The sequence below is a fragment of the Astatotilapia calliptera genome, chromosome 4 (assembly GCF_964374335.1).
Source record: "Astatotilapia calliptera chromosome 4, fAstCal68.1, whole genome shotgun sequence".
NCBI lineage: Eukaryota > Metazoa > Chordata > Actinopteri > Cichliformes > Cichlidae > Astatotilapia > Astatotilapia calliptera.
Window position 1 is genome coordinate 32654052 of NC_137425.1, and position 18049 is coordinate 32672100.

Below are 18049 nucleotides of genomic sequence, written 5' to 3' on the forward strand. Positions count from 1 at the left end.
CAATGATCTTACTTAAAAACGGGAGATTTGAGATCGGCCTGTAGTTTTTCATTTGTGTCTTGTCAAGATTGTCCTTTTTCAGTATAGGTTTGATTACAGCAGTTTTTAGTGATTCTGGAAACACACCTGATAATAAAGAAAAGTTGACGATCTGTAACAGGTCTGACTCTAAAGTCTTTGAGACCTTTTTGAAAAAACTTGTTGGCAGGACATCTAAACAGCAAGAGGAGGAGTTCAGTTGACCTAAGATGTCCTCCAGGTCTTTGCTGTTAATAGGTTGAAACTGTTTCATGGTGTTTAAACAGTTTTTCGGTGGACACAGTACATATCCTGGATCTGCTGTTGATGTACCAACTGCTTGTCTAATCTTTTGGATTTTGTCTGTGAAGAATTTGGCAAAGTCATTGCAGGCCATGGTTGAATGAAGTTCAGCTGCCACTGGCACAGGAGGGTTTGTTAGCCTGTCAACTGTAGAAAATAAGACCCGAGCATTATGGCTGTTTTTAGTGATGATGTCAGAGAAGTAGGACCTCCTTGCACTCCTCAGCTGTAAATTATAATTGTGAAGTTTCTCTTTATAAATGTCATAATGAACCTGGAGGTTTGTTTTTCTCCATCTGCGCTCAGCTTTCCTACACTCTCTTTTTTCATTTTTCACCAGTGTGGAGTTTCTCCATGGAGACTTTTTCCTTCCAGAGATAACCTTCACCTTAATGGGGGCAATAGTATCCATTACATTTAACATTTTTGCATTAAAGCTATTGACGAGCTCATTGACTGAACCTTTGGACAGGTCAGGTGTTAATGGGAAGACCTGGTTAAAGATCTCACTACTGTCTTCAGTTATACACCGTTTTGTGATCACTGCTGTTGATATATTTGTGTGGGCTGAGATTTTACTTTCAAAGAAAACACAGTAATGATCAGATAAGCCCACATCAGACACAGTAATGTTTGAAATGCTCAGGCTCTTGGAGATCAGTAGGTCGAGAGTGTGTCCTCTATTATGTGTGGCCTCTGTTACATGCTGAGTCAGCCCAAAGTTGCCCAGAGTGTTACTCAGGTCTTTAGTCCCTTTGTCCTGAGGGTTGTCCACATGGATGTTAAAATCCCCAACAATAATTACACAGTCGAAATCAACACAGATCACAGACAGCAGTTCACTGAGGTCATTAAAAAAGTCTGTGCAGTATTTGGGAGGCCTGTAAACATTAAGAAACACAACTTTGGATGGGGCCTTCAGCTGTAAAGCCACATATTCAAAAGACTGAAAACTTCCAGGAGATAGCTGCTTACATTGAAATGATTCATTAAATAAGACAGCAACCCCTCCTCCTCTCCTGCTCACCCTGGCCTCACTGATAAAACTGTAGTTAGGAGGGGTCGTCTCGATGAGAACAGCTCCACTGTTATTTTGGTCCAACCAAGTTTCAGTTAAAAACATAAAATCAAGGCTGTGCTCAGTGATTAAATCATTAATTAAAAATGTTTTCCCAGCTAAAGATCTAACGTTTAATAAAGCCAACTTAAGTGTTTTAGAGGCATTACTTGTCCCCTCATGTTTGGGAGCAGTCTGTGGCACACAAGGTATGTTTACTATATTTAAAGATCTTTTAGAGTGCAGCTCTCTGTGTTTTGACCAGGCCACATGTCTCCTTCTGTCACCTAAAAGTACAGAAATTTTAAAACCTTCTAGTAAACAGGGTCCCAGCTTCTCCTGGGAAAAGTCACCACTGCCATAATCCTCGCAGCCTGGACCCTCCACACATCACGCATCAGACTGCGGAGACAAAGCATGAAGGTGGTAAGGAGGAACTAAGGGGGGCGAGGCTGGGCAATGTGACTTCGATTGCTCTGTTGAGGGTGGGGCTCGGTGGCGAACCTTTGGCTGCTTTGGTGGGGGGTTTATGGGGGACAAAGAGGGATTGGGCCGGGGGGTAGATCTGAGCCCAGCATTGACCCGCTCCATCATCTCTTCAGTGAATTTCAGGTGTGGGGAGGAGGGAGAAAGGGAGGGGGAGGAGGGTGATGGGGGTGTCATTATTTATTTAACAGTGTGTGTAAAAACTAAGTAAACCTTTACTGTTCTATAGGAATTAGGTTCTGGTTCTGCCAGAGATCTCTTCCTGTTTTCCTTCCCACTGTTGCCAAGTGTTTGTTCAAAGGGGGTCATCTGATTATTGGGGTTTTCTCTGTATTATTATTACTAGCTTAAGTACCTTGAGGCAACTGTTGTTGTGATTTGGCGCAATATAAATAAAAATTAAATTCAACTGAATTTTTGGCCATAATGTACAGTAGCATGAATTCAAACACCTCATCATAACTCTCAATCACGGTGGAGGGGTGATGATTTGGGCTTGTTTTGCAGTCACAAGACTCCAAAGTATTCTAGAGTCAAATGTGAGCCCATCTGTCTGACATCTAAAGCTTGGCTAAAATTGGGTCATGCAGCTGGACAAGCACAGCAGCAAATGGACAATTGAATTTCTATCAGTGTTTGACTTAGTTTATATTAAATATTAAATTATTAGACTGAGTAATTAGTCATCTGCAGTTTTTCATCTGATGTATCTAAATCATTTTAAGACCAAATTATTTTTATTATGTCCTGATACACATGTAAAGCCAAAGAACTGATAGATGTATTTTCCTTCTAGCATTACTAAATATGCCAAGGTGTTGTCCAGATGTTTCTCACTACTACCTGATGTTGCCATTCTTCCTTGCTATTGCCGTACCTTCTAGATCATCAATTTTAAAAACATTAATTTAATATATAGCCCTCGTTTGTTCAAATTAACCTTGAGTGTAATCTATTACACTGTTGACGTAAAGAGGAAAAGATGGTCTTCTGTTTTTTATAAACCTAATTTTTAACATTCATTTCTGTTAGCACTTTTATTTTGGTCCTCGTAGATATTCATTATTGGAATATTTTTCATTTTATCTACATATTAATTAACTAAATTATAAAATTACTTAACGTCAGTCCTTCAGTGTGACAGCCACTTATGTGTATGTCTTCTCTATGCATACTGTGTGTGCATCAAATACTTGTACGTTTGTGTTTAGAGTGGGAGTGTCTAAGTGCGTGTCTTTGTGTGAGTCAGACAGAGTAATGGTTAATCCCTGGATGTGTGAAGGGCCTTCCTCTGTGAGCCCTGAGCTGCAGCTATATTTAGATAGCTGCTTTCTGCTGTTGGGCAGCCAACACAGCAACACACAGATACTCACATTAAAGCACACAGCTGATAAATGGATGCACAACAGTGCAAACAGTGAGAAACACATACATACACTAATAATAATAATAATAATAATAATAATAATAATAATGGATTGCATTTATATAGCGCTTTTCTACCCACCCACCCAAATCGCTTTACAATTCCACTATTCATTCACTCTCACATTCACACACTGGTGAAGGCAAACCACAGTTGTAGCCACAGCTGTCCTGGGGCATACACACCTGGAAATGCGCAGGTTGACAAGTATACCCAGGATGAACTGAAAAAAATAATTGCACTGCAGTAACTGCTGGAATATTTAACTCTTATTATCCATTCTGTGCTTATGCCATTGTTCTGTTATTCCTTGAAATGTGAGTAGCCATTGTAAAGGTGTGTCCAGACTGAAACTAGTTACCATCATCAGGCATCAAAGGGTAACACTCTCATTTGTCTTATCTGTATATAATAATTTTTAGCACATTCTTTAAACACACTAATGACACAGACATAAACTGCAGCATTACTAAGGGTTCATTATTATCTGTAATAATCAATATAATTGTTTACCAAAGTGTGATTAAAAATCAATTTTGTCCACGTAGGATCAGTGAGTCCAAACCTGTGATGGAATTTAATGAACTTTAGAAACAATGAGTTGTGAGTGTATCTGTAACTGTGTTGGGTTTGTGATGCACCAGTTTGAGGACTGGTTCAGGTGGACCCAGCTCTTTGTACTATAATAAGAGGGATAGGCCCTGTAACACCTGCTTAGTATAGTAGGGTTAAACTTATAGACTAGATTCGAGAGGAGTAAAATAAATTTGAGAGAATTGAGTGTTGAACAGCCGGCAGATTTATTACAATGTTACAGTGGTGCAATAATCCAATGTAAACAGCATAGAAAATTAACAGAAGATCAACAGAGAAGAGCGCTCTTTTGAAAATAACAACAAAATAAAATAAAATAAGTAGTCTCTTTAGACCTGACTCCTGATGAGCAGGATATTGGGAGTTCAATAGTTTCCCAGAGAAACAATCCGTATGAAGTAAGCAGTTTTTGCTCTTGCTTATCTGAAATCCTGCGATTCGAAGTAATTCAGACTGTAGCTCTACTCCTGCATCCAGAACAGCTGGCCACACTGCTTTTGGATTCGCCAAGAGTTTTCACAGGGTCTGGCTCGCCATCCATATCCAGAACCACTTCAGATCCAGGATCACAAAAAACCAGTCTGCACATACAGTACAGAGCAATAAACAAAATAGTTCTTAACAGTTTTTCTAAATAAAATGAGATCTCATAAAGTTTTCAAAATCAAGTACACTGTTGTTTTAACATTGTTCTGTCTCTATGAATTCCATTTGTATTGCTTTACAGCATTACAATCAATTGTATTTAAATACCCCTTTTTAAGGCATATGTAATCACATCATGAAATGTTTGTAACGTAACTAGTTTTAAATAACTTATTTACATGTATTAACCTATAACTGAAATGACAAAGTGCAGAAAAGGCACTGGACAACATTTATGGCTAAAAGAGAAGTGCATCCTGCATTAGTTTTACACATTTGTGAAGATGCCCAATCAAATAGACAATAAAATAAAATACGACATTCCATTTCACACACGATTCAAGTACTCCGACTGGTTTTAGCTTTTTTTAGACAATACGGAATTCGCACTGTTGCAGTGTTTACCACATGTAAAATTAGCATAAGTTTTCCTGCTAACTTATCATCTCTAGTAACTCACCGGAATTCCCAAGAAACAAATACACGCTCTGCCTGGTTTTGGTCGAGAGTAAAACACATAAAGGCCTCTGAAAAGTACATAACTTTAAGTTAGAGACTGTTGAAAATACTTTATAACACTTATTTTATACCAAAAGACTCACTGTGTAGCTTGGTGTCTTGCTCCGTTTTGCCTAGCTTAATGCAGCAACGTGCTTTTGTTGCATTCACTGAACTACGGAAAATCAAAGTGTGTTCAAGGGGTGTCGGAAATAATAATACCAGGTAAAAACAAGAAAATACTAGTAACCATGTCTATAGGGGTTACAGGCCCCCACACCCCAAACAACCCCAAGTTTGGTACACAGTAAGGAAAAGTTTTACAAGGTATAATTTGCTATAATAGTGTATCAAAACTATATCTCTTATAGGTTTTATAAGAGATATAGTTTTAAATTGCTGAAGGAGAGACGTAAATGTTTGAATGGGCAACAACAAATACCATGTTTGAGTATAAGGCTGTACACAAGTCCACTTTTCACCATAACACCCCAGGTCACAGGTTGATGAAGAGTCTAGCAATCATCAGACCTGTAGCTGTATGTCTTGGGCACTTGGGTGAAAAGAGGATCAGAGCTGTCAGCTGATCAGCACCTGGTTGTGAGTTGGGTCAGGTAACAAGGGAGGATGCTGAACAGACTTGGTGTATCCAAACATGTGGTTAGGGTGAGTTGGGAGCATCTGGAGAAGGCCCTGGTCTGCAAGAGTTTCATATTCCACCATCAGCAGAGCTTCAAAGTAGCTTAAGGGTGGCTGGAAACATTGAGTCCAAGTGGACTTTGTTCCAAACCAAGGTGCTGTGGCTGCAAGGTGGTTGGTGCCTGTTGTAGTGCTAATACCTGAAACAGATGGTGGATGCCAGAGATGAAGAGAACTATAAAGCTAAAGGAGCCCTATCAAACTTGGCTGGCTTGTGGGACTCTTGTAGACAGGCCAAGTGAAAGGCAGCCCTAGCACTAGCTAAAGCAGGACTGTGAGCAGGACTTCTGGTTGGCCTTGAGGCAATTCTGGGATATCGTCAGGCGACTCAGAAAGGGGATGAAGCTTTGATGATCTCCTCAATTCCACTAACACATCTTGTGTAGTGGAAGCTGAGTCTAGGGAGAAATGCTTAGACTCACCCATCACTGTGGGTGAGGTCACTGGAATGGTCAAAAACCTCTATGCTGACGGGTCTTTGGGGAGGGAAGGGATTCACTGTTCCCTCACCAGGAAACAGTGCTCTGGATGTTGTAGGGCTGTCTTCAATGACACACCTCTGCAGCACTGTGTGGAATTTGGGGATATTGCCTCTGCACTGGCAGACCAGGTGATTTGGTCCCCATTTTCAAGAAGTTTCAGAGAAAACACACTCCTCGGTCTCTCCAGGAAGCTCTATGCCAGTATAATCTGTCCACTAGTGGAATCTTGGATCCAGGAAGAGCAAAGCAGTTTCCGTCCTAGTTGTGGGACACTGGACTAATCCTCTCAAGGTTATGAGAAAGTGCATGGGAGTTTACCCAACTACTCTTCATGTGTTTTGTGGACTTGGAAAAGGCAACTGACCGTGTACCTCGGAGTATCCTATGGGAGACATGGTGACTGGCCTATACTGGCAATAAAGTCCCTGTAATACTGTAGTGAGATTGGTTTGCATTGCTGGTAGTAAAGTGAGAGCTACACTCCATAGGATTGCCATTTGTCACCAATTCTGTTTATAACTTTTATGGGTACAATTTCTTGGCACAGTCAAGTAGGAGAACATTTCTCCTTCGGTGGCCTCAGGTTCATGTTCTTCGTACATGTGGACATGTAGTTCTTCTTGCTTCACCAGCTAGTGACCTCCAGCATGCACTAGGGCAATTTAGCAGATGTGTTCTCGAGTCTAAGGTTGTTATCCTCAACCAGAAAAATGTTGAGCCTCACTCTGGGTCAGGAATGAGTTACGGCTCCAAGTGAAGAAGTTTAAGGATGTCAGGGTCTTGTTCATTAGTGAAGGGAGAGAGGAGCAAGAGATGGATTGATGAGTCATAAGCGTTGATGTGGACACTGTATCGGTCTGCTGTGGTAAAGGCAAAGCAAAGCTGATGATTTACTTGTCAATATATGTTCCTTCACTTTCACTTGGCTCAGGGGGCTGGGAAGCGTATCTATAACCGGAAGGTCGCCTGTTCGATCCCCGGGCTCTCTGTCCTGGTCGTTGTGTCCTTGGGCAAGACACTTTACCCTACCGCCTACTGGTGTTGGCCAGAGGGGCCAATGGCGCGATATGGCAGCCATGCTTCTGTCAGTCTGCCCCAGGGCAGCTGCGGCTACAACCGTAGCTGCCTCCACCAGTGTGTGAATGTGAGAGTGAATGAATAGTGGCATTGTAAAGCGCTTTGGGTGCCTTGAAAAGTGCGATATAAATCCACTCCATTATTATTATTACTTAAACAGAGATTGCCAATACAAGTGGCAGAAGTTTCCAGAAACTTCCTGCTTCTAAATTCAGATAAAATTGAGGTTATTGCACCCAGCTCTTATAACCTTAAAAGCATGGTGTCTAATGGCACATACTTGCACATACTTGTACAACACAGTTTTTGTGGCACTTCAACCGGTCGTTTTTGCACCACAGCTGGGTTGAAGACGTGAGTGTGTCCGTTTTTAACACCATTTTAATGGCAGAGGGAGATGCTAGAAAACCTGAGAGTTTGTGTAAAATAATTTTTTTGACTTCCTTTCCTCCTATATCAGAGTTTATGTGGCGATATTGTGTTAGGAGAGCTGCAACGACTTCCTGCACCATAATGATGGGTATGTGGGACAAGTTTTGTTTTATTATTACATTTTTAACATGTTCCACTATAACCAGTGTATTGTATTGCTGACAAACCTACGTAAAACCTGAAGCATCTTTTATAAATCGATTACACCAAATGGGAGCAACCTTAAGACTGAGTTCAAGTATAAGAGAACATTTTTATAAATGTATGCAGGAGTGTGGAAGTGAGGACATCTGTCTCTGCCTCTGTCTCTGTTTGCTTCCAACAGAGATGATTTTCCAGCATGTTAGTGAGAGCTTATGCAAGTGTATTGTATATATTATGAATTCCAAAACACAAGGTTTAAAATGCTTGCAGGGCTGATGGAATTAACTGTGGGGCTTCACTGATTCTTTCACTTGGATGGAAAGAAATATCCATCTGATTCCCTTACAGGGAAGCAAATGTAACAAACGTTTTTTTTCTGAAGTACTGTTTACTGAACCGACAGGTTTATAGGGATACGCTTAAATGATTAAGACTGAAGATTAAAGATCATAACTAGGGCTAGGTTCTTGTAATGGAAGAACACAGCGTGTATTCCCTCTGGATGCTTTGACATCTCCCACATTACAAAGACATATTAGACTAGCTGGTAATTCTAAATTGGCCATAAGAGAGAATGGAAGCCTTGTAATAGACTAGCTACCTGTTTTGCACCCTGCCTCTTGCCTTCTGATAGCTGGGATAGACAGTATATATCGTATTATTTGATCATAGAGAACAGACATACATAAATACACTAACTTCTCTAATTAATCAATCTGGATTAAATTTACTACGTAAATTGCTTAGGGTACCAGAATTATCAACATCTGTTCAGCTTTTGGAAATTATTTTTAGATGATCGTAAAAGAGGAACAACATATAATGGAAAAGGAAAAAAAACTGTAATAACAAGTCAATTTAAAGTCCACAGATTGGATTTTCCTTAAAAATAAGCTAACTAGAAGATGTGGATGAAAGATATGACCAATGAGGTTAGAACCCTTGGACACAAAATATGATAATGTCTCAGACGCATGTGCTATTTGATAAGTACAGAAAAACCCTAAGTGGGAAAGTGGAACAGGGAACAGCAGATGCGAAGCTATCTAATGAGTCACTATCTTGGGCACTGCAGATGCAGCTTCATTACCCATCGACTGCCAGAGAAGACATCTGACTGGATGAATAATTTAATGGGATGCTGGGATTAGAAAAATATTTAGAATGAAAGGGAGATGCAGGGAGTGACCGCATAGTAATTCAGCCACTCCCTGCTTCCACGGCACATTGCCAAAAGAGAAGAACGCTTTCTGAATAAAAAAATCAAGGAACCTGGAGGCAGCCAATTGGCTAGTTGTCTCATGGGAGAGACACAGGCAGATTATTAATTCAGGCTTTATTAAAAACGTGGAGAAAAATCTGGGTTATTAAATAATTAGTCAACAAAGAATTTTTGTCACAGTTGTGATGTATGCTGGAGTGAATGCAGAGTTATTAGATGAGGGAAGTGCAGTGAAATCAAAGTCATTTGACACTGAATACTTTGGATTACTTAATATATTATCATCCTTTTCATGACTACATGAATGTACTATTGCTGTGTGATTTATTACTATTACTGAAGGTTACCCGCCATACCAACACCAACTAGATTTTTAAATCTTAATATAAAATGAGTAACAGTATGTGGACATTAGGTAAGATTGCACTTTTTGCAGCGATCTCGTATAGAAAACTATTTCACGCTTATATAAAACAGGTCTGCGGCTCCGAACCGTAGTAAAGGAACCTCTGACTAATACGTCGGGTTCGTGTCGGGCTCGTAGCTGAAAACTAGCTTTACTTTGTTGATTGGGTCAACTTTGCTAGCGAGAGACAGAGAGAGGCGCTGAAAGGCTGCTCCAATGGAACTTATTTTTTCAGAGGAAAACACAAATACAGCGTACAGTCAAGTCTTAATAGCTTACTTACAACTGGGCTCGTCAGGCTCTCTGTTTGGCTGCAGTGGTTATTATTATATTTACATGCTTCCTGCTTCCGTTTCTGCTCGGTGACAACTCGTACTTTTCGACTGTCCTTTTTCTCCCTTCCTCACACTCACAGTCACATAACGGGTATGGCAGTCCATTCTCCCTGCAGCACGGACTACACTGCCCATGAGGCTACATTCTTTAGAGCTATGCCTGTAACTCTCTGCCCATTGCCTTCATATTAAATCGTTTTTTGACAGAATTGTTGTCTTAAGGCCAAGAAAGATGCCAAGCGGATTTATTTTACCAAGTGGATCATCATGGCCTTGCCATATTGGTCCATTTGATTGACCTTTATTATAATTATGAATTTATTTTATTTTCAAAAAAAACAGCACCATCACAATAAACTAGCTAGCAGTAGATATCAGTAGATACTAAATAATAAACGATATTGTGCAGCACGCAAGATAGACAGCGCACCATGTGCTTTGAGGCAGCAGCCAAGAAAGGTGTAGTCCGCGTCTGTGAACACCTGTGTGTACACCTGTGTGCACACCTGTGTGGATCAGCATGCTTGTATTCCAAAGGATTCTCCATGTAACGATCTGCTAGGGAGTGTGGGGAGCCATAGCCCCGTCCCCCAGGGTATGAAGCAGGTATGGAGGAGATCCAGGCCCCAGATACTAGCGTCTTTGAAGAGACAGTTTAGGCCTTCCTGGCATTTAATATCTATATATATGGTTTCAGGTCGAAATATTGGAAGGTCTCTAGTCTTGTACTAGTGCAAACAAGAGATTCCAAGGACAGATTTTACCAAGTGGTTTGATAAGCTTGATTCTAACTGATGGGTCGATTGCACCAACCATACCTACCAACTTAGCCTTGGCTATGGCTGGTAGTGTTCAGGTGAGCCCACGAGTGACTTTGCCTGTTGCCTTGAGGCAAGTCATTGTGTTCTGCCAATTCTTGGTTTGAGCTTTCCATGGTCAAAGGAAAATGAAAGGCAATTTAACAGACCGCTACGGTCAGCACCAAAACATTATTTTTCAAGCAGTATAACTGAATAACAATCAACAAGAAGCAGTCATGTAGAAAATACTATATCTTTTTATTTGATTTGGGATCCTTTGCTCATAGAATTATGTGAGAAAAACTGGAAAGAACGCCAGAGTACATCAGCTGCAAAGGCTAGTACCCCCACGCTAAGCATGCCTACCGCAGACACGAGCAAAACAGATAAATATGAAGTCATGCCAGCTCGGATGTTGCCCTGATCCAGCAGATACCAGGAACAACATCAGAGATCTCTGTCCAGAACAGTGCAGTCCTAGGAACAGCTAAGATACTGTGCAGGACCCTCAAACTCCCAGGCCTCTGGTAGAGAACCCAAGCTTGAAGGCTAGACTGCCTTCAGAGGCGAGAGGGGAATTAATAATAATAATAATAATAATGGATTGCATTTATATAGCGCTTTTCGGGGCCCTCAAAGCACTGTAGAATTCCACTATTCATTCACTCTCACATTCACACACTGGTGGAGGCAGCTACAGTTGTAGCCACAGCTGCCCTGGGGCAGACTGACAGAAGCGAGGCTGCCATATTGCAGCAGGTGAAGTGTCTTGCCCAAGGACACAACAAGTGAGACTGTCCGAGCCGGGGCTCGAACTGGCAACCTTCCAGTTACAAGACGAACTGCCAACTCTTTGAGCCACGATCGCCCCGATACTATAAAAAAAATTATATATAAGTAAAATATACCTGTTATATACTTGACGAGTGACGAATCATGCTTCTCTGTCTGACAATTTGATGGACAAGTCTGGATTTGGTAGTTGCCAGGAGAACGATTCTTGTTTGATTGAGCTGTTCCAAGTGTAAAGTTTGGTTGGGGGGGGGGGGGGGGGAGAGATTATGGTGTGGGTGGTTAAGGTTGTTTTTCAAGAGTTGGGTTTGTCCCTTAGTTCCAGTCAAAGGAACTCTTAATGCTTCAGCATACCAAGGTATTTTGGACAATTACATGCTCCCAGCTTTGTGGACCACTTTCGGGACTTTGCACAAAGCAAGGTCCATACAGACATGGATTAGTAGAACTTGACTGACCTGCACAGAAATGTGACGTCAACCTGAGAGAACATCTTTGGGATAAATTAGCTTGGAGACTTTGAGTCAAAGATTCCCATGAACACACTCCTGAACCTTGTGGTAAACCTTCCCATAAGAGTTGAGTCGCTGTTTCTGATCTTTTAATGATGATAAATCAATCAGTTGCAAGGTCCAAAATTCAGCATACTTACTGAGACCAAAGTGAGTCTGTCTGTCTCTGTCTCACAGTGAGAGTTAGAGACTGACAACACAATGAAGCCTTTGAAAGGCTTTTGATAGATAGATAGATAGATAGATAGATAGATAGATAGATAGATAGATAGATAGATAGATAGATAGATAGATAGATAGATAGATAGATAGATAGATAGATAGATAGATAGATAGATAGATAGATAGATATGAAATCAAATGATCTTGTGTATCCTGTGTACTCTCGCAAGGTTGCTTCCTTTAAAGTTATTCACATGTTTTTTGTGCAGGTTGTATCCCTTTGCTGTTCCTACTGTGTTAAAAGAGCTGTCATAGGGGGGTCAGAGCACTGAGGCAAACACAGGTTTACTGATGACACAGAGCAAAATTGAAGACAAATGATGCTTGTTAAAGACCTGTTAATCTGTTTGCTTGTGGCTTTGGTACCCTTCCTGTGATATATGTTGTCTGTTTGAGCATGCTGGCTAATGCTAACTGATGCTAACAATGCTAGCAGCCATAACAGAACAAAGCAATTGCTTTGGAGCAATTCTAATCAAATTTTCAGATGTTACATTTTCCAAAATTTTGCCTCGTGATTGACTTGTTTATTGACAAAATTGGATGTGAAGTTGTTGTCATTTCACACACTGCAGTGAAAGTTTTCATTACCAGTATGATTACATTAATGCCATGTCACAATCCATCCATTATAAATGAATATTCACAAATCAGGGGGAAAAATGGCTGACTTCTTTCTCTGTCCATCATCTCTCACCACAGTGTTGCAGCTGTCACTTTGTCTCCAGTGTGTGGAAGACATATTGTCCTGTGACATGCATAACATTTTGTGCATGAGCCCACCAGACTTGGGGTTTATTTATTGGGAAAAAGTTCCAAAGAACATTACAGACATTTGTAAGTCTAAGTCTTTTAGTCTAAGCAAACCCCAACTCTGGCTTGTATGCACTTCTAACCCCTCACCACCCCAGGTAATCTGTATATGTACATGCATGAGTCATTCCATACATGTGAATGCAGTTTAAGTGCACCTGTCTGCAGCCACCACAGCTTCACACCTTAGCTCCAGCAGCTTGCTGCTCTGAGTCCCCCTCCTTCTCAAATGCTGTCTTCTGTCCTTCCTCTCTGCTTGCCTCCACTGGCGCCCACAAGGTCGTAATATTTTTCAAGGTATGTATGGGTGTATAACTCTCAAAGAGAGCTGCCATCTTCTTTTATGTGGGATATATCTGCTATTTTCTGCTCACTCTCTGACCGAAGAGTCGGTTCTATAGCTTGCTTGCGTCACTGCTGTCAGCCTCCCGCTGCTGCCTGGATATCTGGCTCGAACCTCAAGAGATGTGAGGCAACCACCGGCAACCACCGAGTCTTTGGCAGCAAACTCAAGCTGGTGTCACATGTTGATTGGATGGAAATGCTAGCTCCTGAGCATCCATTAATCAACTCCCCTGTGAAACTGCAAGTCTCCAGAACAAAATGGATGTGTTCCATTAGGAACTTACCATTTTGATTCAGCAGGCAGATAGTTTGCAGAAATATATAATACTGTGAGGTGGATCCAAGCTTTACAGCATCTTAGCTAACTTTGCTGACACCAAAAATCCTAAAGTGAACAGTTGGCATTCCTTAACATTTGTGAAGAGGTTTTTGGCTTTAGCTATGATTAATGTATCATTTCATCAGAAGATTTTAATGACTATGATCCTAGGCTTAGCATATTGTTGAGCTCAGTAGTTACATATGAACAAGTTCTTCTTACTGTTCCAACTCATAGGTGAAGTTGGAGTCTGTCCATCCGTGGAATGACTGGGTAGCTGCCAGGCCAGGTTGGTTAGAAATGAATGAGTGAGAGGTATGACTTCTACTAAATCAGTTGCTGATTGTGTTGTTCTGTCAGAAGGATGAAAATAAAATATAAACACTGACCTTGGGCCAAAGTACAAAAGCTAGAAAATGTACTTGAAATGCACTGTAGCTGTCAAAAGAGCTAAAAGACAAAGGGTTGTGCTAGAGATGGACATCAAAAGGGGTTCTTTTCAAGGTATTGTGTTTTGTAAAGCTTTATACATCATTGCTATGCGTTAACCATAATAATAATACATGAACATGGATTATAGCTTGAAAACGCTTTAGACTGGGTGAGTCATCAGAATATGGTAGCTATATATACTCAGGACATCTGTCAGTTTTCTGGGTAGGCCTTAATGTTGTAAAACTGAGAACACTTACAAAGGGAAGCAGGGAAGCACCAGGAGTGGCAGTTTTCTTTTTCCTCTCGATATTTTGTCTTAAACACATTTTTCTGCTGCGATGTTCATGATACAGAATGTGAACAGAGAGAATAAGGAACCTGCTATCATTAGCTGGTCGTAATTTCCTGGATAACTCCTAATGACTTTGGTGATCCCTGCAGACATTCATGTTCTCCAAAGCAAGAAATAAATTTGCGAATGTGCATCCACGGTCTTCATCAGAGTGATTTAGTGGATTGTGAAAAACAGCCTGCAGTGCAAAATCCAAATGAGGATGGCCTGATATACCCTGCTTATTATCTGAGTTGTTTTTTCACAGTTGATTCATTTTTACTCATAAATACCCCGGTGAAGTACTGCAGCGACAGCTTACTACTACCCCTAATGCACCTTAATCATTTGGCCATGAGGTTAAAAATAAAATGGCGAGAATTTACATGCAGACAGACTCTTACACAATGAGGAAATGTGATACATGGACTCATAAATTAACTTTCAGACAATGTTAATATAATCACAACAGGCTAGCAGTTGCTCTCTCTCTCTCTCAATGGAAAGTTCTGGACCGTTGCAACGATTTGTATGTCAGCACATTCAGCCACCATGCTGGATATGTGCATGCTCAATTTCTGAATATAAAAATGATCTTTATCTAGTATTATTTGGGCAAAAGACTTGGAAACTCCTGAAGATATCACACCTAAAGCAAGTGGCCAACACATCCCACATTTACCTCCACTTTATATGTTGAAGTATGCATAAGACAACCCACTCACCTCTTCTAATCATAGTGAATTTTATCACAAATGTTTGACAGACAGCCTTTAAAAATTAATTAGATCAGAGGCATGGCCTTTGGTTATAAATAGTCTGTTTAATATTCACTGTGTATAAGATGTTTTCTAGGTTAGCCTGGATGAGATGCAGCTGGCAAGCTTGTACACAGGGCTGGGTATCGTCACTCATTTCTAGAATCGATTCGATTCCGATTCACAAGGTCCCGAATTGATTCGATCCACGATTCGATTCAATTCGATTTGAATATGGGAAATTTTGCCTCAGACAGTCAGAAATATTATAATTTAGATCAGTACATTTACATATTTTTGTATCTATAAAAAGGAAGCTGACACTTTCCAGACTTTATCAAAGGTGTGAGCGTCACAGCAGATGCCTTTGTGTCAAAGTAGCTGAGGATAAAACACAGAAAAACATGAAGGTTTTCCTTTCCTGGGATTTTATAAAAATATTCTGCAGTACATCAAAAACGAAAGAAAACCATTAATGAACATATGAACATTACCTGATGCTGCCGGCATGAAGCAGAGCAAAGTTACAGAGGTTTGATTACAGACACAGCTGAGCATTTTGCAATTTTGCATAATTTTAAAAAGTTTAAATTTGTTCAGTATTGAACGGCAGAAATGAGGCTTTGTTTTCGGAAGTACAAGAAAAAAAAACAGTGTCTGACAGGCTGTAAACAACCGTAGACTTGTGCGTAACAAGCAAGCGAATAATGCAGAAAACAGGCTTTTAGACGGCAAACTGTTCTTGAAGTACAGAGAGAGAGAGAGCTGTGCATGAAGTGTGATTTTATCGTGGTGGAAGCAAAACAATCAGAGGGAATTCATGACGATGTTTATGTGAAGCGTAGTTTGGATCTTCTTTTGCTGCTGGTTTACTCAATATTGTTTGGAGAGAGAAAAACCTGCAGCTTCAGAATCAGCGCAAAAACGACGTAAACACAAAACGTGGACCCGCCGAAACATCAGAATCAGCGAGCTGTCGGCTTTCAGCTCGTGTCCGTGCAGTCAGGTGAGAAAGTCTCACTGATTCTGATGCGTCGGCGGCTCCGCGCTTTGTGTTTATGTCTTTGTGCAGAATCCGTGTTGTTTTAGCTGTTTGGTGGTTGTTGAAATTTTGGGAGGTTTAACCTGAGATTCTGGCGTTTTGGCCAAAATAAATTTATATTAAAAAATCTATTCAGGATTTTAATGAATCGATTTCACGTTATCCAAGCGAGAATCAATAATAAATCGATAATCAAAACCCACCCCTACTTGTACAGTATTTGTGTTCCAAGTGTTTTTGCTTTTTACAGCATCACACGCATCAATTTCTTTGCCACTGCTAAAAGCATCAGCGTTACCGCATCTGTCATCAATTGCACTCTGCTCCAGAAAGTTAATTCATTTTCATTCCTTCTGACTAGAAAATGGCTTTCTCTGATCCCCCATGGTTAGATGTTGGTCTGTGATGATTTGCAAATGAACTCTAATGCATCATGCTTCCTCTGTGCACATTTGGACTAGTGAGGATAGTCTAGGCTTACTTGTACTTGAAAGAGCATCTTTTGAAATCTAAGAAAATCGAAGAAATTACAAACAGTATACTATATCATCAAATATATGGCATGTAAAGTGCGCCTGTATTTGAACAAGTTAGGACATCTGAGTTATTGTAGAAATAAATAATAACTCCTTTTTCTTCCCCACCAAAGGTTTTCACTCAGCTACGAGTTTCTCCTCGACACGTTCTCACTTCCAAAGCGTAACATTTTACACTAGGTGACAAATCGTCAGTATATTACACTTCCGGGCACCCAACGCATGCCTATATTACGAGATCGCAAAAATGAGGAAACATGAGAGCCATTTGGAATGAATCTACACATGTACGTTTGTTTTACTCTCTAATGTCATTAAAGTGCTGGTTAAGGTTATGGTTAGGGCTGGAATACTGGGCTGGAACGTGTATTACCGAGGCGCGTCATTCTATGGATTTCATCCATAATATAAGAACGCGGAAGGTCACCTGTTGCGTTCCTCAGGAACGGCTCGGGACTTGACAAATGGTCTCTATATTACGCCTCGGGAGTGAGAATGGTCTTTTCTTCTTGGCTTCACAAAATTTACAGTATCTTTGAGCTCAGAGTTTAGTTTTATGAACTACAACTGCAGCTGCAGCAGTGTAGCACTTCCTTTTTTTATTTTGGCATAATTAAAAAACAAACTTCCCATTGCTTTAGTTGTTGTGTCCACATAGGGTCTGGAAGAAAGCACAGTCGATAAACAAGCTCATAATATACTTAAAACGTTTTTGATAGAACAAAAAATGTTCCACGTGGATTTATAGCAGCGGCATCTTCCACTGGTTGAATCAAAAGGGGAAAAGCCTTTTTTTCCATTGAACTAATGGAATAGATTATATCAACAAGTAGGGCAGTGCTAGGAAGATTCATCCAGAGCTACCATAATATCATAGCTTTCTTTTTCTATCGAGGCCTTAAACATCATGCATAATTTATATGCCTTAAATATTTGTATTTATTGAATCTATCTATATTATTAACATCAGTAAAGGTGAGAGAGTTTGTGTTTCGTATTTCTTTTGAAATAGTAGTAAATTGAAATGTAGCGTTAAATCAACAGACCACCAGAAATCCTCAGAAATATTTATACATACATTTGATTAGCTTTGATTAAAAACTACAGTCACTATGCACAGTTTTGTGTGTTGTGGGTTTTCCTGCATGTACCTCTTTATATTTGAGCACTACAGTGTACAGTATGCGATAAAGCTACACTGACTGGTGCTATGTAAGTTTTAAAACATGACGGCAAACCATAGAAATGACTAGAAACAAGCAGAGGCCATTTATTTTGATGATGTGAGATGCCCCTTTAAGGGTCTTGGACACAGCGGTC

At 40.3% G+C, this 18049-nt stretch overlaps 2 protein-coding genes across 4 annotated transcripts in view; one reads left to right on the top strand and one right to left on the bottom strand.

Moving 5' to 3' along the window:
* Positions 1-5136, bottom strand: part of LOC113021409 (G2/M phase-specific E3 ubiquitin-protein ligase-like) — a 258658-nt gene extending 253522 nt beyond the window's left edge. The window contains exons 1-2 of the transcript XR_013908678.1: positions 4990-5136; positions 4350-4465 (exon numbers count right to left, since the gene is read on the bottom strand). The gene's annotated coding sequence lies outside the window, so the exon portion shown is untranslated. The remainder of the gene's footprint in view (positions 1-4349; positions 4466-4989) is intronic.
* The window catches only part of LOC113021414 (vesicle-fusing ATPase), a 75094-nt gene that overhangs the window by 19238 nt on the left and 37807 nt on the right, over positions 1-18049 (top strand). For 2 of the 3 annotated variants that reach the window (XM_026166060.2, XM_026166061.2), the window contains exon 2: positions 13243-13260. The exons of the other annotated variant lie outside the window; for it this stretch is intronic. In XM_026166060.2, the coding sequence (XP_026021845.1) occupies positions 13243-13260 (18 nt within the window). The remainder of the gene's footprint in view (positions 1-13242; positions 13261-18049) is intronic. 3 annotated transcript variants of the gene reach the window in all.